The following is a 27,856-nucleotide window of genomic DNA, read 5'->3' on the forward strand; positions in this document are numbered from 1 at the left end:
GTCCCTAATATTTATTGTCTTTTAATCTACAAAGTCAGCAAGGCTCTAGACATGGTTCAAAACGGAGTGATAGGCACCTTATGCACTGTATGTACCATCCTTCAAGCAATGGTTTGGTTTGGTTATCGCTGTAACTACTAACTACTGTTAATGTGTTAAAATGAACAATGCACAATCTGAGAGGCAAATAATTCAAAATTTTAGATTCCAAACCGAGAATTTAGCCATAAATCCATAAACCCAATAAATTCCAAGCAGACTGCTATGATTATATTTGGCTCATAACAAGATATAAGTATATTGAGCACAGAGATGCTTAAATTTCTGTGGGATGTTTTCAATTAACACCTTATATAAAAGCAACACTTGACGTCAACTGTGATCTTCCAATTCTCAACTGTATATATGGAAACCTTTGGCCAATACTCTGAAGTCTATGTTTTGTTCGCATGACAGGTTTCCAAGACTATATGAAGTTGTTAAAGGAGCCTCTGAAACCATTCTTGTTTGAAAAATTGAATAAAATATTAATCAACAATAAGGTTTTCAATTAGGAGCTTACCACATAACTCCCATTAGCATAAGAGGGATGCAAGTAAACCTCGAAGAAAGGATTTTAAGACTTGAAATATATTGCTTCTCCAGTAACTGTAGAGCACCAGGCATGATTGAATTTATATTACATGAGTTTTTGATTTAGTTGTCATTGTTTCAGTTCCATGGGTAGGTATCTATCTATCTATAGTCTGTAAACATATATAGTGGCTTACTGCTGATAAGGTTATTATTAACTATTTAACTATTATACTTAACTTAGATTCTTGTACCCCAAATGGGGTATGGACTTATGGTATGAATAGACCTTATGGGTTTGGGTAAACCGTTCAATGCAGTTTTGCTGTTATTAAAAGATTCCATTTTAACTTTCTTCTATTGCATAGTGAAATGTCTTCAGCTTCACCCGTGGAAATACCTGTTGCATTAGCATGTCTCTATTTTCATTTCTTTTTGTATTTCCTATGGGGTTCGTTCTAACATTAAATCCAATTTTGATAGTTCTTTTCTGCTTCTTATTCATATTCTGGTTCTTTTTCACTGTTGATCTTAGTATATTACAAGAACCTGAGAAACACTCATCAATAACCTAAGATTGTTTTTCTCTATTTTTATATATAGATAAAGTAAGGGATTTTCTTTATTTGAAGACTACTAATTTGTGGTGCTGATATATCCATAGTTCTTTAAAATCATTACTTGTGGAGCAATGTTTTTCAAGCTTCTGGGTCTGTAAAAGGTAAATGCAAAACTTGACACCCAACAGTTAGAAGCAAACTACAGTGTGGCTCGTCCTATAACTCAGGCTCAACATATTGCTTTGCACATGCAGTGGTTGAGTAAATGTGGCCAAAAGTTCCTGTAATGTGTGATCTACTGTTAACAATCCAATCTTACCAAATGAAAGGAGGGGGAAAGGGGGACCTTGTTTTGAGTAGCTTGTTTTGAAAGTTGTTCTAAGATATGAATAACTGAATAAGTAATATTTATGCAACATGCTCCCAAACTTAAAAAGATCACAATATGCTCTTCATTAAGGTTGTTGCAAAGACCTCAAAATATTCCTAAGCTTAGAAGGTGACTTCATTCTTATGAATTACAGTGTCAATTCATTCTTATGTCCCTATTCTTCCTTATTCTTTCTCTTTTCACTGAACTAAAAGTTTCAGAGCTTAAGTTGTGACTCTTTCTCAGCCTTATATTTCGACCATTTTATAAGTCACCATCACCAAGCAACGTCCATGATTGTGACCAGTAACTACTACACAATTCAGGGAAAAGGACACAAGTGTAGTTAGAACCATCAGCATCCTCTCATCAATACCAACTAATAAGTTCCGACTACAAGTTTTCAACCGATACACTACATCTATAACTTGGATCTAGTGTCTGTAACTTTTTTGGGTGAATTAACAAATATAATATAAACACCTTGAAGGGAAAGAAAGAAGGTACAAAGGGGGAACAGAGGGAGAGGGAGAGGGAGAGGGAGAGGCCAGACTAAGCATGCCTGGTAGAAATGAAGAGCTATCAAGACCCCAGGTAAAAAAATTATGCTTGTAACCACTATGTGTGTGTGTTTTTCACGCTATTTGAATAACAAAAAATACACAGTTCAACAATATGGGGGAAAGAAATCACCAATGATGAAATTTTACTTATCAAAATTGCAAGGTAGGACCACTTCTTCAACAACATGGAATATTGATACCTTAAACTCAATTTCTCCCACTTTCAAGAGCTCAAAGACACAAAAATCTCCATTGTAGCAACATGTTATCTTGAATAAATGTGTTCCAACCCCCACTTAGGAATGCTTTAGTATCGCAATTTTGAAAACAGAACTGGACAAACCAATTTTTCCATTAGGAAGCTGGAGTATGATATCGTGTGCTCCCTCTTTGAAATGTTCCTAGGCAAAAACAAGTGGAAGATTCTATGCAAGCAAAAGAACTGAATTACAACCTTATGAGTATCATGATTTCCAACTGCAAAAGAAATGCTCTTTTGCACCAAATGATGCTATAGACATTATCTTGACTTGGGAAACAGGGGCACATAATGTAGGCAGAAGGCAATGCAAATCAATTTCCAAATTTCAATTCCAAATATTTTAATTTTAAGAACTGATGTAATGCCACCAGTCGTTTGTGAGACAAAACACCATCCTTCTGCTGTTGATTTACTTCTTATCAAATGTCTTATTGCAGAAACATCAAAGCAGAACCTTTTGCAGTTTCTCCAACATGAATTTGTTGGCAAAAAATCTATAGTGAGCACCCTAAATTTTGAAAGATTACAGATAACAACATCTGAATACCTTACACTATATCTTCCACAATTATCAACTAGTAACATTACTGTGATTGTCACATCCACTCAGCCGGTACCCCATTTGGAATACCCGGGAATGTGATCCACAGTCCAAGGATCAAGATTTGTAGGTCCATGCCTCCCACATACACAATGACATAATCATGAACAAAGATACTCAAAGTAAAAACAATTAATACTAAGTATCATGAATAAGATAAGATTAAATAAAGCAGAGTGTGGAAGACAGATAACAGTAAAGTGTGAACATAATCATAAAGGTGAGAGAAGGTATGATAACCACTCTCTCAGAGCAGCAGAAAAGAAGTGTGATAACGTTAATTATATGTCCAAGTATCTGAAAGATAAATCCAACAAGTTAATTACAGGCCCAAATACTCCAAAAATACACCAGGGGACTAAGCTAGGGTTTCCTCTACTCTAATAATAGTCTCCTCAATGGTACGAATGAAGTAAACCCAGCTTTGCCGCTCCCTCACAACAATGGGGCTAACCCTGGTGCGGATAGTAATCCTCCTCGGCACCAACACTCGGATCTTCACAGATGCCACTACCCGGAGGGTAGTATGCGGAATCATAGTCCGTCTCGAAGGGGGTGCCATCATAGTCTTCGGTACATGTAGGATAATCTAAAAACATTTGTACAAAAGGAATGAGTTCGAAGAACTTAGCAAGGTAGTTATTCCAGATTGAGAAATCATACACATACAGAACATACATAATGCAATGTGATATGGAACATATGATGCAGTATGATTCTAACTCTATGAATGCTAGTCTCTAGGGTAGACATGATTTAAGTCATAGCACCATACTTCTTTGGGTGGTCAATCACTCCTCCTCAATCATACAAGATATCTTGGGTCTGCCAAGGAAGTTCGATAAAGTCATCTAAAAAACCATGGTAAGGGAATAGGTCACCACTCTCTCACATCACCATTTGGTATAAGTACTGGTGCATGTCATAGTAAGGCCTAGCCCAATGCAAGTCATCTACTCAGTCGGTCAAGTCAGATCCAGATACGTCCATTCCTCGCCCCTGGCGATCCTTTCCAGTATCCTTCACACTAGAGTCAGCGAAATCCCGGATTTCGGACTCATCAACCCTATTGGTCATCCACAAATAGTAAACGGGAAGCTCTCACGTCCTCTCACGGATTGGTTACCGGTCTTGAGCGCCCGTGAGCCCAAGTCTAGCCATTTGCAACCCTACCAATAAATGGCCCCTTTCGAGTATCCGTAATATGGTTTATGTCCCCTACCGGATTGGTTACCGGCCTAGAGCGCCCATCCAACCATACATTACCACGGGTTGTTCGGTCTCAATGCCCTTCCGATTCGGGTCTGACACGACAAGAATAAACCTAGCCAACTAACTAGACAATCCTATGTATGTCATCCAATAACCCGGGAAAGTGTCGATAGGCACCATTGGAGAACATCCCATACTATTCCCTCCGATGCCTAAGGACAGAAGTGTCAATAGAACACTCCCTAATCCCAAGTTGTACGTAAACAATCACATATTCAAGTTCATCATCTTTTATGCATCCAATGCATCTTATCATAAAAGTTAAATCATGATATTGAAATGAATCATCATAGACATAAATAAACAAGAATAGTAATGTAACATGACAAAGGTATGAAGATGTCAATACTACTGTTCTAACACATATATAACAGTCTTATAAAGATTTAAAAGTAATCAAAAGGTTCTATTCATAATCAAGAACATAAATCATAAGTTGGTGATTTATATGTTTATGGAGATAACCATCCTTACCTTGGGTTGAATTGAGAATACCAAGAAATAGTCCAAAATAATTGTTAAGGCCCTAAACAAACATCAATAATAAGTTAGAGAAGAAATTAGGAAGATTGGACATTAATTGGATCAAAACTGGCCCAGGTTGCTGTCAGCAACAATTTTGGTCAATGGTTTTGGTCGATGGTATCGACTAAAAGGATTGACCAAAATTTCCTTCGGGACAGAATGGTGGATTTTGGGTGTTTTCATCCGAAATTGGTTTTCCGATGTCCGGATCAATCTGAAACTTGGAGGAATACTTAACAACAGTAGTAGGACACTATAAGTCAAGAAATTTACCCAATCTAATGGTCCAAACAAAAAGCCCCAAATTGAGCTAATAAGTTCAAGTGACAAACATCATGGCATGAGTTGGGATTGATTGCATTGTCATGGAAATGGCATGTAATAGCTAGGGGAACTAATAGAATTTCGATTGGAATCATATAGTAGTGAAAAACATGAACATAGCATGTCCTACAACTCAGTTTGGCACAAAATGACATGATGTTAATAGAAAAATTTAGGAATACATATGCTAGGCATGAGATGGAGGCATAGCATCAATGGATGGCTAAGAAGATCATAGGTTAATCATGTGTAGACACTTGGAGTGGTGGTTGCAAGGTTGCAGCACCATTTCCAATGTCTCACCAGCAAGATAGGCATAGAAAAGAATAGAAAATGGTACGATAGAGAGTGGAATGATGATTCATACCTTGATGTGGAAGATGTAGACAAGAATCAATAGTAAACAATGAGTTTTTGATGAGGTGCCCTTCACATTAACCAAGGAAATGCCTTGGGAAGCTCTCCCCACGATTTCAGGTGAGAAAATGATTGCACAGGGGCTCAAGGCTCGATGCCATAATAAATAGAATAGGAATATTCCATGGAATCATTAACTTGGCAGACTGGGAAACTTTGGTCTATGGTTTTGGTCGATGGCATTGACCAAAAGGATCGACCAAAATGTTTCTTAGCAGAAAAACAGGTTTAGTTCAGCAACTTCAAGTAGGGATTTGAAAGGCTATACAAGGTCAATTTGAGTGAGGTTTTCTTCCACAATTAAATCAAGAAGTCTAGTTTCGGGGAATACCTTCGGATTGTGCACAGGAGGTCATTAGGTACATCAACTAGATTAATCTTCTCCGATGCGCAAACTTTCCTTAAACACTGATAATGCATTTAAGCAAGGGTATCATCATCAATGTCCATAGGCTCAGTCTCCGAATCATGATCATCAATCAGAATGGTCCATAGGTCTCTTCTACCACCGCTTCGGGTCTTCGGACCTGAATACAACAGTGGATCCGGGTTAGGGTCAGGGTTAGAATAGGGCTGGATATTACAGTAATTCTATCAATGTCCCACCATCACTTATAAAACGGAGATGATGAGGATAGATGACGCATGAGTATAGAACCAATAACCAGCCTTTAGGCAAATATAAAAGGCAGAGGGATAGGGATCCAGTGCCAAGATAAAGTGTTTGTTTAAATTCACTGCTTGAGAAGGAGATAACAAAGGTGTAGAGCTATAGTAAGAGGGAATTCTGCCTCATCGTAGAATAGCATATGAATATACAGTACAGACGAAGAATCTAATCTAACGGACAACTAAAATAGACAATAAATTGAAAGTAAAAACAACCTAATGAAAACAAAAGGTTTGTTCTTACCTGAGATTCAGCGAGCAAGAGCAAGAGAGTTGAGCAAACTATATTCTGATCCCATACCAAACGAAACCTCTGAGTGTCTCCTTTTGAAAAATGTAGATTAGAGATTGAGAGAGAGAGAGAGAGAGAGAGAGAGTACCAGAGGGATTGCGAAAGAGAGAGATCGAGAGAGACACCAATGGGGTTGGGCGAGAGAATGAGAGATTGAGTTCGTTTTTCGACTTTTCGTCTTCAAAAAGTGAAAATAAGGCAGAGAGAGATAGAGTACCAGAGGGATTGCGAAAGAGAGAGATCGAGAGAGACACCAATGGGGTTGGGCGAGAGAATGAGAGATTGAGTTCGTTTTTCGACTTTTCGTCTTCGAAAAGTGAAAATAAGGCGCAGGGGTTTTCAGAAGATTTTGTGGAGTTTTCTAAAACCGCCACAAAATATCATGATTTGTCGCCTTTCTTTGTAAAATCGCTACGAATAAGCTATTTCGTGGCAGATATATAAAAAATGTCACTAAACTAATATACATAATTCAAAATTAAAAAGTTCACCAATTCCACTTTTTCTTGTGGTGTAGGGAGTGTTAATGCACCAACGATGACCTATTTATCAAAGCTACATCTCCATCATCTAAATGTCTAAACACAATGTCCACCGTCTTAAGTTCACGTGTACAATATAAACAAATCAAATCATCATTTCTTCTAACAAAGAACTCTCTCTTTTCTCAGTGATGTACCTTGGGATTCCAATTTCACTTAGTGAAATCTTTTGATCACCAACATCTATTATACGTAATGTATAGTCTGTTCTCATTCCAATAATCACTCCTTTTTATCTATTTCATTATTTTATTGATGTTATAACTAGCTAATTTGCAAGTTAGAGATCTTACACCCTATTCGAACACCTTGTGCCGTTTGGTGCATCAATTAGATACGAGTTGGTCTGTATTGGTGGTCGAAAGGATTTGAGATTTGTGAGGAGGTAGCCAATATACAATTTGTTTATCTAGTATTTATATATAATAAATACACTTATAAATAGGGTGAATACTAATCATATCCATACGTACAACTGTACAAGTACGTATTCATACGTAGAAAGTAAAAACATACGACCATCACTTTCTACCGAATAATTAATTTGATGGCAGAACCAGACTTTACGTTTCGGGATAATCTTTAGGGTCTGTTTTGATGAAATGCTAAACGAGAGTTTGAAGAGGGATTTAATGGAGAAGGTAAGGCAGGGTTTGGAGTTGACGAAGGAGGATTCCGAAGCTGTATCGCAACTTACAGTTCACTCTCGAGAAGCTAATTCCGGTCAGAGCTTCTACGAGGCCTTCGGCCTCAAGGGTGTTCGTGTCGACAGAGTCGAGCCTGGTTTCGTCGCTTGTACCTTCAAGGTTCCCGCACGCCTCACTGTAAGAAAATGCCCAACTTCACATCTCCAATTTCACTTATTCACTGAAAAATCATTGGGTCCTGATCGCTAGATCTCTTGGAAGAGCTCCTTCTCTTAGATTCATCAAAAGGGTCTTCTTTCTTTTTTATGTTATTGAATCTATTGAATCCATATGAATAGGTTAGAAAATTTTTGTGATTGAAGTATGCGATCTTGCTCGTTAATTCTGTTGAATTTTTTAAATATTGTCAATCAAACAGAATGCAAGTGGAAACTTGTCCCCAGGTGCCATTGCGGGCTTAGTTGATGAGATTGGAGCAGCCGCGATCCATATTGAAGGTTTTCCAATTGAAGTATCTGTTGACATGTCAATTGCTTGTCTTTCAGGTGCCAAGGTTAATGTAAGATTGCCTCTCCTTGTTTCGGTTGGCACTTGTCAGATTCAGTTACTTGCAATCTACAAAGCTGTGGTTTGTTCATGATTGTCTTTTGAAACCTTACTATTCTTTTCTGTTCTTTTGGAAGGTGGTGTGGGGAATTTGGGGTGGGTTTAATTAGCAAGCACATCCTGTATAGAATCTATTATAACCTAATATATGATCAAACAACTAAGATCTGTAGATACGTTAAACCATATCCTCTAAAGAAATGGTGAATCCAGTTCTGCAGCACAAGCAGAGTCCAGGGGAGTGGGGGTGCAATACACTGCCTTACCCCCCCCCCAAAAAAAAAAAAAAAAAAAAAAAAGCAATTTTTACTTAAGAGGTTGTTCCAATACCTTGACCTCGGGCTACAACTGTGGTCCACTGGCCATCCTCCTTTACAAGAATAATATTTAAAGGGGAGGGGGGAAAAAAACAAGTGGTTCCGAAGTCACCTCAAAAGAAGATAAACAAGCACCTTACAAAGATCGTATCTTTGCATTGGCTGCTTATACAAATGTGAAGGATGGATTGTATCATTCAAAAGTTCTTAAGGTGGTAAAAACAGGTGCATTTTTTGGTTGATAACTTCCTCTGTTTAGCATTGTATTAAGGAGAGTGTATCTTCTGCAGTGAAGTGTGCTGGGGTACAACTGACATCCCTTTTATTATGTTCATGCTGCTTCTCTCCTGAGAAGCTTCTGGTTGTGTTTTCACTAGAAAAGTCACCTAATGTCTAACGTCTTTTTCCTTTCCTCATAAGACATTCAGGAGTTATCTTTCTGTTTTGTAGAGGATCCAGACTGTTCTGTAGTGCTTCGGCTGGGGTTTACTTAGAAACTTATTTACAGCTACCAATGATCAAATGCATTACCAGTAACAACCTAAGGTTCTGTCTGATTTAGAATACTTCAAGAAGAAAAGGCCCATATGAGTAGAACTGTACACTTCAAATATTGGTTGAGAGAAGTCACATTTTCTGCTCACTACTATATCCTCAAAATCTGAGGAATTTAGTTGGAAAATTATCTTTTCTCTTACCATTCAACATCCTCCATCTGATCCGACAATGTTCAAAGGCTATGTGTCACTTGGGTCAACAAAGGGTTTTGCCACTTCTACTGTACTAGCAAAAGTCCAATACCCTACCGAACTAATTTAATTCGTATAATTAATAAAATCATGATTACAGTTAATCCTGTCTTTGCTATTTGTTGTTGGAATGTGTGATTTTTGCTGTTCTTTGCTTGCTATTCTGTTGTAGTTCTTGTTTAAATATTTCCCTAGTAGCAGTTCAATTTTTGCCATAATTAGTTCTGCTATTCATCCAAAAAGAGGCAATGCAAAATCAAATATGGGGTTCGAGAAGGACCAAAAACTATTGGGTTATATTTTCTTTCGCTTCTTTTATTTTTATTTTTTTGGGTTGGGGGTGGCATTATATTAATTCTTCATGGATATACTATTTTGATCTTTATTAGATTTTCATGACTAAACTAACCTTTAATTAAGTTTCCTTTTTTGGTCATTTTAATTCCAGTGTTCTTGGCTGGCACCTCTTGCAGGATGAGTTAGAGGTTACCTCGAGGGCTTTGGGTCGTCAAGGATGCTATTTTGGAACAATTGTTCAATTCAAAAACAAAGCAACTGGAGAAATTGTTGCTGAAGGTCGGCATTCATTGTACGGTAAAGCTCGAAGCAAAATCTGATGCCTGCCACTCTCGTGCACGAATATATTCATCAAATCCTGCAGGGAATGACACTTCTTCCACGAAGCACATTTGTACATGCAGCACTTGATTTTATGTGCAGTGTATCTCAATGAAATAAAATTTCATCTATGGTAGAGAAGAAACTTGAATGCACTCTTTCTTGTTTCTCCCCCTTCAGATGCCAAAGAATTTATCTGAGTGTCCCAAGTCTGTGGATAAAAAACAAAAAATATAATAGTTCTTTGGTTCTAAATAGTGGTTTCATCTATTACCTTTTCTTCTCAATGTCTTACTTTAATTCAACTTTTTCTGAGTTTCCATTGCAGCAGAGCAAATTTTATATGATTTGTATGCTGTGAACAAATTCATATTAATTATGTTGGGAATTTTAATTTCTTAAGCAGTGTAGCAAATAACTGAATGTACATAGACTCATTTAAAACATAACATGTAAGTTATCCTGATGTTGGCTACTTTTGCTTTTCTTTTCCATCTTATTTATTCAATTGTGGAGCCGAATTCCAAGTTTTCATTTGCTCAGAATAAGCAACCCCTGGAACAGGTACTTAGCATGTGGGTTTCTCTGTTTCAAATTCTTTCATCTCCTTCCCAAACACAAAATAAGGTACCATGAAAGTGGAAGCTTTTATAGACTGTTAGAGAATAGCACATATGCATTATTTCTCATATTGTAATGTTTTCATATTCTATAAATATAACACTATGATCTCATATTGAGATTATGAGTTCATTCATTTAACATGGTATCATCACCGAAGGTTCACTCCTGAGGACTTTTTGGTCTTTTTCTCCTTGCTCACTTGCGCTCCTTTTTCTCTCTCCTCTCTCCTTGTTCTTTGCTCGATTCTTGATCTTTTCTTGCTTTTCATGTTTTCTGATACGGTTACATCTGCATTTGTCCCTTCCATGGCGTCTCCGGCTGGTTCTTCTTCTTCATCAATGGGTTTTTCCAATATCCATCATTTTCTCTCAATTAGGTTAACTTCTGAGAACTATCTCGTTTGGCAGAGTCAATTTCTTCCTCTGCTTCGATGTTATGGCATGATGGGGCTGATTGATGGTACAAACCCTAGGCCTTCACCATTCTTGGATTCCACTTCGTCTTCACCAATCGACAATCCTGACTTCCTAACTTGGCAGTATCAAGATCAACTTCTGCTCAGTTGGATTTTGTCAAGTCTCACGGAGCCTGTTCATTCGCAAGTGGTAGGTCTTAGCACATCTGCTGAAGTTTGGTCTGCCTTGTCATCGGCGTTTGCTTCTTCTTCTCAGGCAAGGGTTATGCAGTTGCGTATGCAACTTCATCACGTTAAAAAGGGTTTTGATTCGATGACAGACTATTTGCTCAAACTCAAGAAAATTTCTGATGCCCTTGCTCTCGCTTCTCAGCCGATCTCTGACTCAGATTTGGTGTTGTTTATTCTTGGTGGTTTGAGCACTGAATATCAAGCGTTTGTTACCTCAGTCACTACTCGCGACACTCCGATCAAGATTTCGGATTTGTATGGTCTTTTATATTTTGAAGAGATGAGGTTGTCTTCTGCTTTGCACGATCTTACCAATGTTACTGCTCAAGTGGCGACTACCTCTTCTCGCCTATCTCGCGGTGGTTCTGCCTCGCGTTCTTTCAATTCAAGGTTTTCTAATGGTCGTTTTGGTGGTCGTTTTGCCTCCTCTGGAGGGCGTTATGGTGGTCGTGGTTCATCTCTGTTTTGTCAGATCTGAGATCGTCCAGGTCATAATGCCAAATCTTGCTTTCATCTTCAGCGCTATGCTTCAAGCTCTGTTTCAGGATCTGCTTTGTCTTGGAATTCTCCTAGAGCTAATGTTGCTACTTCAGGATCTGAGTCATATAGAGCAAATCGTGATGTTATGCATTGGATACTTGATTCGGGTGCTTCCCATCACATTACTTCTGATTTGAGTGCTCTCAGTTCACTAGCAGAGTATCTTGGTCCTGATTCAGTTCGTCTTGGTGATGGTTCAGGTCTGTCAATCTCTCATACTAGATCTTCGTCTTTCTCTGTTAATGATCATAATTTTCATCTTGCCAATGTTCTTCATTACCTACTGCTGCTCATAACTTGTTGTCTGTGCATCGATTTGCTTGTGATAATGATGTTGTGATAGTATTTGGTGCTTGTGGTTTTGTTATTAAGGATCGGTGCTCGGGCCTGGTCCTTCTCCAAGGTCCTGCTGATAATGGAATTTACAGACTCCCTGTGACTTTGCATGATAGTTTTGTTACTGCCTTTTCTAGTCTCTGTGTTTCTTTTGATGTTTGGCATTCTCGTTTAGGCCATGCTAGTTTTCCCACTGTGACTCGTTTACTAAATCAATTTCACCTACCCTCTTCTAGTCTTGTTCCTTTTCTGTTTGCTCTGCTTGTCAATTAGGTAAATCACACAGGTTACCTTTTCTTTCTTGCTCCACAACTACTTTTGCCCCACTTCAACTTGTTTACTCTGATTTGTGGGGGCCTTCATCTATTCTTTCTAATGATGGTCATCGTTATTATATTTCCTTTGTAGATGATTTTACCCGCTTTACATGGCTTTACACAATTACTAAAAAGTCTGATGCTCTTCAGGTTTTTCAAATCTTTAAGGCTCTTGCTGAAAATCAATTCTCTTACACTCTTAAAAGCTTTCAATCTGACTGGGGTGGGGAATTTAGGAGTTTTACCACTTTTTTACAGTCTTGTGGTATTATTCATCGGTTGTCATGTCCTCACACATCTGAACAAAATGGCCGTGTTGAACGTAAACACCGTCATATTGTGGAAATGGGTCTTTCTTTACTTGCTCACTCTGGTTTGCCATTAAAATTTTGGTCTGAGGCTTTTTCTACTGCTATCTTCATCATTAATCGCCTACCTACTACTGCTATAAAGTTTGACACTCCTTTTCATAAGCTTTTTAATCGCCATCCAGATTATACTTTTCTTAAAGTGTTTGGCTGCAGTTGTTTTCCATGTCTACGACCTTTTCATAATCATAAACTCAATTTTAGGTCATCTGCCTCTGTTTTTATTGGCTACAGTCCTAAACATCATGGGTATAAATGCTTGTCCTTATCCACTGGACGGGTTATCATTTCTTGTCATGTCATTTTTGATGAATCTTCTTTTCCATTTTGTGCACTGTCTTCTTCTTCTTCTCCTCTATCACAATCTCCTTTATATGTTTCTTCTCCTTCTTTACCAGCACATTCATTTTTTAAATCAGCTTCTCAAAATTGTGCTTCTGTTTTTCCTTCTTCACATGGGAATCATCGTCATGCATCACATATATTACAAGACAATTCTGGAGCATCAGCCCCCGCACCCACGTTTGCGAACAATCAACCGATTTGTTGTTCCCGAACAATCAACCCAGTCTTGCTGCACAATGAACCGATTCGTTGTTCTCTGGTTCTAGGCTACCGCAAGAAGGCTTCTCCTCTTCTCGTTTCAGATTGTATGCATGCACCTTCAGCATGCTTGCTGTACCTGAAATTTCTGCACTGTTTTGGATCCTTTGCCCGATAATTCGAGGTTCTTGATACTACAAAAGACCTTTCGGAGGCTGCTGTTCATGGAAAATCTGCCACCGATTTGGGTTCTTTACCGCACGTCATGAAGTTGTTGTTTACTCAAGTGATCCTCTTTTGGTTTCTTCAAATGGCTCTCTTACTTCTCTGAATGATGTACTTGTTGCTGCTGATCCTTCTCAGCTGAATCCTTCTGCAGCAAACATTCAACCTCCTTGTGGGTCTTCTACTGCTATTTTACATGATACGTTTGCAACAAATCCTCCTGATTTTGTTAATGGACTTTCTAATTTTGGTCATGCTGCTGTAAATAAACCAAGGACTGTCTATGAACATTTACCAGGGACTGTTTCTGTTAATGATGTTTTTAATTCCCAACACTTTGATGACAACTCACATCCTAATGTGATCTCTAAACATCATATGGTGACTCGTTCAAAAGATGGAACCCGTACTCTCAAAGTACCTAAAAGCTACTATGCTTCTAGGTATCCGGTTCCACTAGCTCTCCTTACTCATATCTCTTCTAACAACGACCAACTTCTTATGGTCAAGCGTCAAAATCCCTTGTTTGGCGTACTGCAATGGATAATGAGTTTAATGCTCTTTTGACCAATCACACTTGGGTCCTCACCCCTTCACCTTTGGACCGTCGAGTAATTGGATGTAAGTGGCTTTATTGTATCAAACATAAGGCTGATGGAACCATAGACTGCTACAAGGCTCGTTTAGTGGCTAAGGGGTATACACAAGAATACGGGTTGGACTATGACGAAACTTTTAGTCTCGTGGTGAAACCCACTACCATTCGCATTGTTATTGCCTTGGCTGTCTCTTTCAACTGGCCTATTCGCCAACTTGATGTCAACGATGCGTTTCTGAATGGTACCTTGACTGAGGAGGTCTACATGCAACAACCTCCTGGATATGTGGATTCTAGATATCCTTCTTATGTTTGTAAACTCAAGAAATCCCTATATGGTCTCAAACAAGCGCCTCGGGCATGGTTTCAGTGTCTTAGTACCTTTCTTCTCCATCATGGTTTTGCTGGTTCTAAAACTGATTCCTCATTGTTCATACGGCATCATCCTACAACACCACTGTATGTCCTTGTTTATGTTGATGATATACTCATCACTGGGCCTTCTTCACATGCTATTGATGCTTTATTATGCACGTTATCTTCTGAGTTTGCTCTCAAAGATTTAGGCCCCCCCGCTCGTTATTTTTTGGGAGTTGAGCTTATTCCTCTCAAAAACGGCATTCTTCTCTCACAACAAAAATATATTACTACTCTTCTAGATCGAGCAGACTTATTGGATGTAAAGCCTATTTCCACTCCGATGTCCTCCTCTCTTCGTTTTTCTGATGCAACTGATAAACCCATGGTTGATCCCACATTATATCGAAGCTTAGTTGGTGGTCTTCAATATGTCACTCTTACTCGCCCGGATTTATCATATGCAGTAAATAAGCTCTGTCAATTTTTGGCATCTCCACAGGAGGTTCATTGGGTTGCTCTTAAAAGATTGCTGCGTTACTTGAAGGGTACTCTATTATTTGGTCTTCATATCACGCCATCTTCTTCTACATCTTTAGACGCCTACTCTGATGCTGATTGGGCAGGTTGCGTTGTTGATCGAAAATCGCAGAGTGGTTATCTTATTTACCCGGGTCCCAATCTTATTTCTTGGCAATCCAAGAAACAGTCTACAGTTGCTCGTTCTAGCACTGAGAGTGAATATTGTGCTTTAGCCCTAGCTACTACCGAACTTACATGGGTTCAATCTCTTCTAAGGGAATTGGGGATCTCCCAAGCTTCTCCTCCAGTCTTATGGTGTGATAATATTGGTGCCACATATTTGACAGCGAATCCTGTGTTTCATGCACGCACGAAGCATATTGAGGTTGATTTTCACTTTGTTCGTGATAAGGTTGCTAAGCATGATCTTTGTGTTCGCTATGTCTCTACCACTGACCAATTGGCGGAGGTTCTTACAAAAGCTCTCTCTTCTGCTCGTTTTTGTCTTCTTCGGTCCAAACTCAAGGTCCTTGAGGGACCCTTGACTTTGCGGGAGGGTGTTAGAGAATAGCACATATGCATTATTTCTCATATTGTAATGTTTTCATATTCTATAAATATAACACTATGATCTCATATTGAGATTATGAGTTCATTCATTTAACATTGACCAATGAAATCAATGCAGGGTTCCAACTTCCAACACTACAATTCGTCTATTTGCCATGTAATCTTTATTTGTGGGTTCTTATTATCTTATAGTGAAATTTATAATGCAAATTGGCTCTTACTGGTCAGAATCCTATAGGAAACAACCACATGCTGAAGAATTCTAATTTAAAATTTTACTGTTAAATCAACAGGTGGATATTCATTATTTAGATTTCCTATAATGTATAGTATTGTACAGAAAAAGAAAAGTGAAAGCCTTTCAGATTTGATATTCTGTATTATGTCATAGAAGCTTCGTATGAGTTTGGTGACATTTTCGTTCTAAGAGACTAGTTCTTGTGTAAAATTGTTTTTATGTCTTTGTGTTAAAAGATTGGCCTTTGTTTGGAAATAGGCCTACAATAATGTAGAAATATTTTCAAAACATTATTGTAACAAATTGGTATTTAATAAACTCGTTTTACGAATGGGAAAAGAATACTTACAGAAACTGTTGCTGCTGGATAAAATTATTAAGGACAATATATACCCATTATAAGCTTCCATTTTTTTTTTGGGATTAAGAGCAAAAGATTGGCCTTTGTTCGAAAATATGCATTCAATAAGGTAGAAATATTTTCAGAACGTTATTATAACAAATTGGTATTTAACAAACTCGTTTTAGGAATGGGAAAAAAACATTTACAGAAACTGTTCTTGCTGGATAAACTTATGAAGGACCATATATCCATTATAAGTTTCAATTTTTTATTTTTTTATTAAGAGCATACTACATACTGGTATGGCAATGAGAATGTTAATGCCGCGGGAATTGGTGCAAACCCAAGACCTCCCTGGAGATTGGGTCTTTAACCGCTTTACTAACCCACCATTGGCAAAACTTCAATTTTGAGTTAAACTATATCACACACATAATACATATACAAAATGAAAACACCCATGAACAAAATAAAAAACTTGGATTAGATTTAGAAAAAGAAAAGAAAAAACTAAAAATACATAGTATTATCCTCCATTACCAATGCCTATAAGCTTGGATTACTTGTTGTGAATTGTTATCAAATTTGTCATTGTAGACTACCTCAAATTCCAGTTCATATTTTTCACTAATTGATTGATGCATATGGAATAGGTCTTACGATGGGTTTCCTAGTTTTCTTCTATAGTCCGTTACACAATCCTTCCTAGTTTATTTATTGCAATGTTGAAAAAGTCAGGGGAATTGAGATCAAGGGAGGAGCCACGATTTAACATGGGGGGTTAAATAATGAGTTGGATGACTTCCTTAGTAGGGATCACTGATGTTTTTTTTCCATTCACATTGTGTGAGCCTATTTGGAACCTACGTTTAAATTATTTTATCATATTCAAATTTGGACACACATATATCGGTGGAGTCCACACATTAAAATATAGGTACTTTTTTTTAAATAACATTTTTACTCTCACAAAATATATGTAAATTGAAGCATGTGGAGAACTAACAAAAAAAAAAAAAAATCTTATAAAATCAACTAATCAAAAAAAAAAAAAAAAAAAAAAAAAAAAAAAAACCACATGATCTCAACAGTAAAAGGTTAGATGCAAATCTAACGAATCATGGTAGATAATACCTTGCAAATTACAAATATTTCATTCACAATAACAAATCAAATAAAAAGAAAAAAAAATAGAGTAAAAGAGACAATATAAAAATCAAATAAAATGACAACAAAAAAATTGAGAGAGAGAGAGAGGAGGAGAACACCTTACTGTAGAGAAGATTTATGGATAAACTCATAATTTTCAGTTTTTTTCCCATGAGTTAGTTTTCAATTGAGATTTAACGATTTCTTTATTAAAAATAAGGTTTTAATGGTAACAATTAGATAATTGGTGAGAATGACATTTTATCCAGTTATCTTTTATCTTTAAACATTATTTTCAATATTTGGGGCTAATTCTAACTGAGTAATTAACCTAAAACTTCTTTCATTTATAAATTCAACCAAATTATAATTATATAGGTCTGCAAAATACAAGATACCCAAACCAAAAACAAAGGAAAACATCAAATAAAAATCATAGTTCTTTTCTACCAAAACAATATCGTACTTCCTTCAATTATGCTTTTTGGAAATACATCTAGAAATTAATATAGACCTTCATGCAGGGTTAGTAGAGTGGTAAGATATATATTTCTTAGTAGAGACGTTATGGGTTCGACCCTTGCGGACCACAAAGCTCCCCCTAAGGAGGTGTGCGCAAGTGGTTATAAGTTATTGCGTCCATTATCATTTGAGCTTTTTATTTATTTATTTTATGTAAGTTGCATTTCTTTGTTCTCTCTATCTGGTTTCTTGTTCAATTCGAGAGCTGCCACTCTCTGAAACATTGACACTTTCGAAAGATGGCATTTCAGATGTTTAAATTTATTTTTGACTCAAGTCTTTTTGAATGTTTAGAGAGGGAGGTTTTGGGGTTTGTGGGAATTTTTTATATGGGTTGATTTGAGTTTTTAAAAATACAGGATAGGTGGCGAAGTAATAAGTCTAAAGTTTGAACCAGACTCAAAAGAGAGAAATTAAGCGGATCAAAAAAATTAAAGGAGTAATTTGAGAATTTTGAAACATCAAGGAAGAAGATGAGGTGAGACCTTATACTTAGTTTCTCTGCGAGGTTTTGTTGGGTTCTTCACGGGCTATGTTTTCCTTCGTCACTTAGGTATGGGAATGATGAGTCCAATGAATTCAATGGCCTCCATCAACGAGGAAATGTATGTTAAGGATATATCAGTAAATCACCTAAAGGTACATCTGTAAAACCACTTACAGGGTAATGGATAGTGATGTTATATATATGGTATTTGTATTTCATAAAACACAATCAATAAAATCATTCAATATTTTACATGGTATTAGAGCCGTTTAGGGCTAATTTCTCTCGATTCCTCTCAATCTTTCCTCTTCTCTCTGCAAGTTTCTGGTATTTTCTGTGAGTTTTTCTGTTGTTTTGCGAATTTCTTTGTTGTTTTTGAACCAGATTTCTCTGTTGTTTCTGGATTTTCTCTGTTATTTTTTGCGTGTCTCTTTGTTGTTTCTTGTGAGTTTCTCTACTGTTTCATGGCAGATTTCTCTGTTACTTCTGTCTTTCCTTATCCTTGTAGCCTCAATGTCAGTAATTTTGTGACTCTCCGTCTTTCTTCTGAAAATTTTTTGCTTTGGGAGACTCAGATTTTGTCTTTAATTGAAAATCAGGATGTTCTTGGCTTTGTTAATGGTGAGACTCTTGCTTTAGTTCAATTTCTGAAGAACGCCTTCAATGAGGAAGTTGTTAATCCTCTATTTCAGGCATGGCTACGAACGAATAGGCTTGTCAAGGCTTGGATCACCGGCACTCTCTCTAAAGGGGTCTTGGGTCTTGCTGTTGGGGTGAAATCATCTGTAGATTTGTGGATGATTCTCTTCTGCGACTCTATGGTGAGTATGAAGGGAACAAACATAGGTGCTAAATATTCGAGATGATAGGAAGAACTCTTCAAGGAACACTCGACTGATCTATCGCTGATGACTGCAGTTGGATAAGGAAGAGGTTATCGCCTTCCAGGGTTAGATAATGAAACCCAAGATTCTTCGCCAAGATCAGAGCTTCTCCGATAGCGAAACCTTCCAGCGTTAGCGAATCATATGCACATAAACTAGAGGCGAATGCAAAGATAAGTTTTCCTTTAGCGAGCATAATTCCTCAGCTAAAGATAATGGTGAAGTGCAAAGTCGGGACAGGAACACAAACCTCCTTCTGGTTTGATCCTTGGTTACCAACACATATGCTGAGTCTGACATCAACACAAGACTTTTCCACATGGCCTCAACAAGCAACAATGGTAGAAAATCTCAGTACCATCCAAAGCCCCAACAAGGAGATATTTTCAACTCATCTCAATCATATCCTTGCTATAAAAATACCTATTACTCTGTCGGACCAATGTGACTCATGGTCCTCTTTACTTTCTCCAAATGGAGAATTCACGGTCAAAAGGGTCTTTCGTGAGATAATCACACGGTGCTTTTCTCCCCAAGGGAACCAATTTACGGATCGGTGGAAATAATTTTGGAAATTGCCAATACACCCAAAATTTAAGGTTTTCTTCTAGCGTGTTTTGAATGAAGGACTACCGGTTTAGGCAAAAATAGCTCAATGGTCACACTGCCAACCAGAATGTGTCTTATGCCGCGATGTGTGTGAAACCATCTGGCATGTTTTCATATCATGTGAACAGGCAAAAAGAATTCATGCAGCTGGACCATTGGGATTGTGAACTGAAAATTGGAGTGACTCATCACTCTTGAATTGGTGTCATAATTTAGGGTCACTTTTGGAAAACCCAAATCCAAATGGTTTTTTTTTCTTTCTGTTTTTATTATTTCTTGCTATTACATATGTTAAGAAAGGAATTTGAAGGCTTTCCAACAAAAAACACCTAATCCTTTGAAGGTGTTAAAAAGTCGGAACCGTTGGATTGTAACTCTAAAGCTACATGACGCGGAAATCATAACCCTAAACTCACCAATGCAAAACTTTGAGGAAATAATACAAAATGAGGAAACAAATTGGTGCACTACGATACCAAGAACTAATAATAATGTTTTGATGTGTGCAGGGATACTTAACCAACAACTAGGGACTGCAGGATGGAGCATTGGGATATACAAAAAGGACATATACATTCCATTGGCTTTGGAAGTATACAGATGGTGGACATTATAGAGGCAACATTTTTTGGGCTACAAACTGGGATAGATATGGAGCAACTTACAAGAGCTACCAAATCTTTTACCAAAACCAAAATTTTGAACAAGACATCTAAATCATATAACTATGTTAATGAAGGTTGCTAAGACAACCCAAATAGTTATGTTTGATAATTTCTCATCCCCAATGCTCCAAATTTGGTTTGAAAAATTAGCTATATTTGCTTCCACCTCAATGTAAGCATGTAATGGAACTCACCTATATGGTTTTAAGTGTTTTTAGTAACTTAATGAATATTTTCTTTTATCAAAATAAATAAATAAATAAATAAATAAAATGAAGGGGTCAAAAGGGGGAAAATGATAAAAAAAAAAAAAAAAAAAAAAAAAAAAAAAACCCAATAGGAGAGAGGAAGCTAAGGCTGGCCACTTCAAAAGCCTCATCTCAAAGAAAAATTCTAAGTGATTCCTGTTGTCTTAGTTGTGGTGCTAAGAGAAAATAATTAACCATCTACTACTGGAATGCCCTTTTGAAAGGGTGGGTTTGGTTAAGATCTTGTCTCTATTTTTTGTCAAAAAATTATAGTGAATACAATGGGGCATTCCGAGAATTGAACTCGGGACCTCTCGCACCCTAAGCGAGAATCATACCACTAGACCAAATGCCCACGTGCCTGCTCTTGCTTTCCGACCAAGATCCACAGTTCTTTTCTAATTCTCCTGGAGTCTCTTGGAGACTTTCTTTATATGGTAATGGAGATACAATTGTAATTATTCTTTTACCCTTAAAAACATAACTTATATTAGACACTCCATAGTAATGCTTCATAGAGGATAAAAGAGTGTTCTTTACAATGCATAAAGGCACCGCAGGATTGACACTAAACCTTATTTAAAGCATAAAGTCTAGTTCCATGAGTTAAGTAGCCAGCATGAGCATTATTAGACCTACAAACAAAATGAAACAAAACTAGATCATAAGTCTGTGATCGCCTAAACCCAATTGCAATAAGCTCAATCAAGAGAGTGGGGCTGCCTATTAAGAGCACTAACAACAAAATGACAGTCAATAGTCACTAAAATCTTAGACACACGCAAAGAACACCCTAAAAGTAAATTATCATGTATAGCTTCCAACACAACAATGGATGTCAACAGACTTATACTAGCCTTGGTCTGAGCTACAACATAAAACCCATCTAAATCTAAAAGTATATTGTCACAGCCTCCTTGGTTGCTATGCTTATCCCATGAGCCATTTGTATTAAGCTGGTACAATCCCTCCTCCTCCAAATTAGCCGGAACAACATTGGTCTCTTAACCCCGAGGGGTGGCTCAATTGGCAAAAGACCAACGCTTCCACATAGGAGGTCAGAGTTCGAATCCTCTCGGGGCTAGGGGCGAAGCCCCGCCTATATTAATTATATAAAAGCTCCCCTAAGGATGTAGTCGTGGTGCACGTAAGCTGGCCCAGATGAACCTTAGATCCAAAAAAAACATTGGTCTCTTCCAGAGGAGATTCAGATGACACTCTTGAATTTCAACATTGAGGTAAGAAAAAGAATTCATTGTAGCCACAATAGTTGGAAAATAATTGGAATAGAGTAACATCCAAAACCTTCCATATAGACCAACACATGGTACTCCAAATAAAATATATAGTATTCAGATCCCTATAAGAACTGAACTTAGAGTGTACAAAACATATCCAATCAAACAAGGAAAACCCCTGAAAATTCAAACACTATCTATCTTAAACGGAAATAGTCTCCAACATTCTCTAGCATATGTACAATAAAATAAAGCATCGCATATAGATTCATAATCAAGCGCAAAAATCAGACATAAGGGAGAGATGTTACAATTGTAATTATCGAATTCTCTGTCTTTCTTTTTTCTTTTTGAGGTAAGAGAAATTACCAAATTTTATCAATTCGATTTCAAAGATTCAGGCAATCGGGCCGAGGGGTCAGGTCAGGGGAAACATTAAATTAAAATTAAAATTTTTTATTCATCAAACTTTCCTATTACAATATTCGGAGCCTCTTACGATGTCCAACTGATATCTTGTATCAGTATGAACATTCCTTTGAAACAGTGGAACCTAGTGATGCGTCCAAAATCTGCTCAGCCCTTAGATCTCCTCGTGATGTCCTGCAAAACGAAAGCGTCAGATGTGGCCCGACCGCTGGGGTCAGGAGTCCACCTCCGAAGGCTAAGTCAGTTGATGAACTTAATCACAAACGGCTCGCTAGAAGCGCAGAGCTTAAGGAATGAAGAACTGGGAAGGGTGATCTAGATAGCAGAGCGCTGATAGTTTAGGTCTATCAGTATGTATCTGAACCTGAGTCTCAGATAGTATTCTTTTTTCGATCTCCTCACCTTGTATGGTAGTGAGGTTTATATAGAGTGTACCTTCGAATCTCCTTCGTTGGATGCACTTGAGCCTTCTTCGGGTAGTCGTTGGATCTTATCAGTTAGATCCGTTGAGCAATAGACTTCTACTAGTTTGGGCTAGTAGAGGACTCCTGAGATAACCTTTAGGTTATGCGATGATTATCCCTTCGATAATGATTATCCGCAGCCGTCAATTCGAGTTTGCCATCATTAGGGTGATTACCCTAATCCATAAGTAGGATTAGGGCACGCTTGCAGCCGAATAAGCTTTCTTCTTCAGCAAGCCATCTTCCGGATCCGATTCGCTCGGGAGCGAGTCGGATCTCTCCGTCTCGACCGGGGTCGAGGGTCGGACCAGGTATGAACCCGATCTGATCATAATCTCTCCATATCACGAGCCCCCCAGACCAAGCTTTCGGTCGATCCCGAGGGCTTGGTTTTTAACTGGGTTCGTCGTCAGGTGATAATCTCTGCGTGCTTCATTAAATGTCATATCACATTTAAAATGGTGGTCACTTTTCCTCGAGCGTTGTGAGTGTAAGGCCACATATCTCCTTGCAGTTGATCTGTCGTGGCTCACGTCATTCAAGCGACGGTTTCCGAACGCCTATTTAGGATTCGTGAGTTCAAACTTTCAAAACGTCTTTCAATCTTGATCGCTGATTTTGAATCAATCTCGATCGTTCAGATTCCCGAACACTCGTGCAGGAGTTTTAAAAGCGGTTCGTTGTCTTCGTAGGTTTCATTCTTCCTGTCTGGAATTTGAACCTTTGTTGTTCGCCTTCGCGCCTTCCTCGCTCTCAAGCCTCCGCCTCACTGAATCGGTAAGTTTCTTGGTCTTTTTCTTTTGTAGTTTATTGAAACAAGTAATGGTGGACGATAGGGCTTCTCCGGTACCCAGTGTTGGTAATAGCGGTGAGGCTTTTGCTTCTCCCTGCTCCCGAACGATCGGATAGTGATAACAAAACCCTAACTGTCTTCTGGCGCGAGTTCGCTGAAGTTTCTCAAAAAGGTTTTGAAAGAAAAACCGAAACTTCTCTTGTCCTTCTCGAGTCTGGATCTTCCAAGATTGTCAAGTCTTCTAGGCAGCTTCAAACTTCCGGGTCCGATGGTGGACTTGGCTCTGTTCCCTCCATTTACGATGAGGAAACCCTTCTTTCAGCTGTCCAAGATTTTGATTTTCCTTCCTCATATCAGGTTAGGGCTCCCCACCCTGATGAGAGGGTTGATTCCTCCCTTTCGGGTGAATTTTCTCTGTATATAGATGCATTGGAAAGCGGGGTTCGCTTTCCCTTTTTAATCCTTTGTTCTCCATGATTCTGAATCATTGGAACATTTGTCCCGGAATGCTCCTCCCCAATAGCTGGCGTCTTATCGTCGGCTTCTTGGGTTTGTGTTTTGAACTTGGCATTACGCCATCTCTTTCTCTCTTTGTACATTTTCATGTTCTTTCTATCTCCCATCCTCCCGGATGGGTTTTTCTGTCCAAATGCAATAAGGCTGAACTTGATTGGAGGGGCAGCATCCTTGTCAAAGGAATTTGCCCTTCTAACCACAAAAGATGGCGCGAACGATACTTTTTCTGTCGAGCGCCTCCATCAGATCTTAACTTCCCAACCACCTGGAGGAGGTGTACTTCTTCTTCCGAGAATAACCGAGGCCTTCCCTTATCCAGAAAAGACGAGGCGGCCATTAGGAAGATCAAATCCATTCCGTGGTATCAAGAGATACATGGACTTGAAGTGGAGTATAACTCCATCCTTCAGTACTGGGGCTTGGCTCATTGTGAGCTTCTAACCACCATCCTTTAATTTGACTGAAGTGATATGTTTTTAATTCTGACTCTTGTCCTTCTTCTTTGCAGTGCCTCCAAGAATGAACCCTGAAAGCCTGCGGGTGAAGGCCGCTAGGGCCGTTGTGACAGCCGAGCAACGATCGCCTAGAGCCTTGACCGTAGATCAAGAGGCTTCTATTCCCTCTCCCGACCCCTCTTATAGGGGTATCAGGAATATCAGGCCCGTGGCTGATGCTTCGAGTAAAGGGAAGAAACCGATGGTGGAGAGGTCTAATGTCTCTTCCTCCGCCCGAACCAAGAGGAGGCATGACACAATTGATGCTCCCTCCAATAAAAAATCCAAAGCTTCAACGGATGGTGAGGAGGTCTTCACCCCCCAGTGGACCCTGAAGGCGACAACGGGGTGACTCGGGATCCCGAGAAAGCTGCGAGAATGGAGCTCCCTCGGTCTTGCTCCTTCGATCGCCAGGAATTTGAAGCCTTGGATGACACCTCCCTTGTTAGTCAATCTACAAGGTACCGGTCTTCTTGCTTAGTTATTTTTTCATAATTCCTTATGACTTCTTCTGATATTTTCCGCCTTCCCAGGAATGTTGTGTTGAGCTTTTATCAACACATGGAAGCATTGAGCCGGGTTGGTCGCACCAGCTCCTTTGCCGCAAACTCGTGAAGAGAATTTGGCGAAAGCCAATTCTCGAAATAGACCAGGTGACTGCAGCTGCCGTGGAGCTGCAGAAAAAGCATGAGGAAGAAGTGATCTCCCTCAAGGAGGCCCTCGAAGCGTCGAAGATTCGTGCCGCTGCTGCCGAGCGCGAGGCCAGGAAGCAAAAAGCAGCTGCCACGTTGTTTGGTGACAGGCTTGAATTCAAAAGTAGGGAGCTCGAAGAACATCTGAAGTTGGCGATCCCTAGCAAGCCCGAGCATATAAAGCCAGAGCTTTGGAAGGAGTGTGTTCGGAAATACCTGAACAGCGTACCTTTCTCCGAGCTGCTAGGTATCTACAACCTTCAAGCTTATCGCTTGGGGCAGAACGACGTTTGGGAGCGAATCCTCGGATCAATCCCTGCCTTCGACACTGCTCCTTTTCGTGAGGTGTGCCACATAGAGGTCTTCGGGAAAGTTGGTATGGATCTCTCGGACTGGGCTCAGGAAGAAAATGATCCTTTTCCAGCTGACCCTCAATATGAGGCATACCTAGCTGACGAGCCGGCACTTCCAGAGGAGAAATCACAAGCCGAGTCTCAAGTTGCTGCTGTAGAGGACTCAGCCGATGCCATTCTTGAGGAAGGCTCTTCTCATGATCCTGAGAAAAGTCCTCCCGATCAGGGTCCCTCGGGCAACAATGAAGAAAAGGCTTAGGGAGTTATCTTTTTGTACAGATTTACCCTCTATTTAATGAATAGACATTTCTTTCTCATGTTGGCCTTTATATTTCCCCGTCTCCTGCCGAAATCTTGCCTTGAATATCAAAGTATTAATGATAAAACTCATCATTCCTCGCCGAATAATAATCTTGTAGAAATATTGTGAAGATGCGTTTCGGGAAGATGCATTAATCTTCTCCACTACTTCATTTATTGCAAAGTCCGCACGTTTCCCTTCTGCGAAGTTCAAACGTTTTCTTGCCTTTGTATACCATTCACTGTTTCCAATGAATCGGAAATACATCCATTATTTTAATGGCGGTGCGACGATTGGAGGTATCTCTGCATCAGGTGCTCGCTTCCACATGTTTCCATGTGGCATCCCTCCGACCGTTGATCTTGCTTTTTGCGGATTTCGAAGCGTCATTTCTATCTAGGTCGTCGGTTGTCCTTAGCCTTCAACCGTCGTCTTAATACCTGAGGCTATTTAAAGCCTTCGTGGGTACTCTCCATCTATCTTGTCTTCTGCAAGTTAGATTTGCTAAAGTGTTAAAGCGACTTTTCGTCCTTCGGCCCGGCTTCGTATTCTTCGTACTCCAACAATAGCTCTATCAACTTCTGAACAAGTGAGTTTCTTGATTACTCATCTCTTTCCCCACTTCCCCCCTGAGTAAACTGCACAGTAGTTATACTTGGGGTTTAGTTGTTTGGGTTTGTTGGAAGTAATAAAAAACTAGGGTTTTCCCTCTTGTTGTTGTTGTTTATTTCTTTACTGATACGGCTTGTTTGTTTGCGTAGTGGCTCCCAAGATCAACCCGAACTTTATCAGAGCAAAATCTTGCAAGAAAATCGTTCCGTCGGTGGTGGTTGGGGCCAGTGCGGTGGTTTCAGCTAGTGAATCCTCCAAGCGTAAGGCGACTGCTGCCGGTGAATCTTCAAGTCAGAGTCCCACAGTTTCTATTGATGTCGTCCCTGCGCCTCCTTTGCCCGAAGTGATCGCTCGTCTTTCCCGGGAAGATCTTGATCACTCCGTTGCCGATGGTGCTACCGACGCCTCGCTGGTGAGATGTTGGTGCACCCCCGAAAGAGACTCTTCGGGCATCCGAGGCAACTATGTTGGCGTCGATGAAGGTGTGGTCCCAGCAGTGCTGCTCCTATTTCCAACTCCAGTGCTTGTTTGGCATCCTCCTCCTCTCCTTCCGAGTTGGAGGATTTTGCCACTAGGAAGCGCCGTCGGGTGACAAGTGATGCAGCTCATCCTTCTCTTGGTATAGCTCATCCTTCTCATCCTTTGCCTGAATTAGTGTCAAACGAGTTTGACAGAGCGTTGGAATGGTGTCTTGCTGCTCGAATGACTTCGAGAGCGCAGTTCTTTCCAAACTTCCAGATGAAGTCTTTACGAAGTCACTTGGTGATGTAAGTCTTTCTTCATTATCCTCTCGATTCTGAAAAATTACTTTTTCTCGCTCCTCGTTAACTCGGAAGTTGTTTGCGGGAGTCTTCTTTGGTAACTTCCACAACCAAGTGGAAGCGAGTTACTAAGCCGATAGATTGAGCAATGAAGTTTCTAGGCTTCGGGGAAATCTCCGAAGCTAAAGATGTTGAGATTGCTCGCCTTCGGAATCTAGCTTGGGAGGTGGCGGGGAGAAAAAATTCGATGATTGGTCGGACTTGGATGATGCCGGGGAGAAGATCCGGCGATCGGAGCGAACAGTTGAGAAGTCGGGAGCCAAAGGATCTCGAAACGTTACCTAAAAGGCAAGCATGTCGTTCCTTTGCCCGAATCCCTTCCAAGCGATGTTCGCAGAGCCTGCGTCTTCAAGTATTTACACAGTAAGCCTTTTGTTGATATGCTGAATGCTTATAACTTGCAGGCGTACCGGGATGGTGAGAACGAAGTATGGGAATCAATATT

The 27,856-nt window shown here is 39.3% G+C and overlaps 1 protein-coding gene, 1 non-coding gene and 1 pseudogene across 2 annotated transcripts; 2 read left to right on the top strand and 1 right to left on the bottom strand.

Annotated features, from left to right (window-relative positions):
• The first annotated feature begins 7,531 nt into the window (after positions 1–7,531).
• LOC149023916 (uncharacterized) lies at positions 7,532–10,341 on the top strand. The gene is made up of 3 exons (XM_089144358.1): positions 7,532–7,794; positions 8,036–8,176; positions 9,763–10,341. The coding sequence occupies exons 1-3, from the start codon at positions 7,573–7,575 to the stop codon at positions 9,904–9,906; spliced, it is 507 nt and encodes a 168-aa protein (XP_089000484.1). The 5' UTR covers positions 7,532–7,572; the 3' UTR covers positions 9,907–10,341.
• An 8,415-nt stretch (positions 10,342–18,756) lies between these two features.
• LOC149023917 (putative transferase At4g12130, mitochondrial) overlaps positions 18,757–27,856 on the top strand; it is a 47,621-nt pseudogene continuing 38,521 nt past the window's right edge.
• TRNAP-AGG (transfer RNA proline (anticodon AGG)) lies at positions 20,982–21,053 on the bottom strand. Its single transcript has one exon. It is a non-coding gene; the product is annotated as a tRNA-Pro (tRNA).

This window comes from Hakea prostrata, chromosome 2 (genome assembly GCF_041222555.1).
Source record: "Hakea prostrata isolate BN-2017 chromosome 2, UWA_Hpros_2, whole genome shotgun sequence".
NCBI lineage: Eukaryota > Viridiplantae > Streptophyta > Magnoliopsida > Proteales > Proteaceae > Hakea > Hakea prostrata.

What these genes read in the sequence shown, in the direction of transcription:
- LOC149023916 (XM_089144358.1), top strand. Translation starts at nt 7,573, where the DNA reads ATGCTAAACGAGAGTTTGAAGAGGGATTTAATGGAGAAGGTAAGGCAG. An exon ending in AGGTTCCCGCACGCCTCACT is followed by an intron (nt 7,795 to 8,035) that starts GTAAGAAAATGC and finishes TCAATCAAACAG; the next exon opens with AATGCAAGTGGAAACTTGTC. An exon ending in TTTCAGGTGCCAAGGTTAAT is followed by an intron (nt 8,177 to 9,762) that starts GTAAGATTGCCT and finishes CACCTCTTGCAG; the next exon opens with GATGAGTTAGAGGTTACCTC.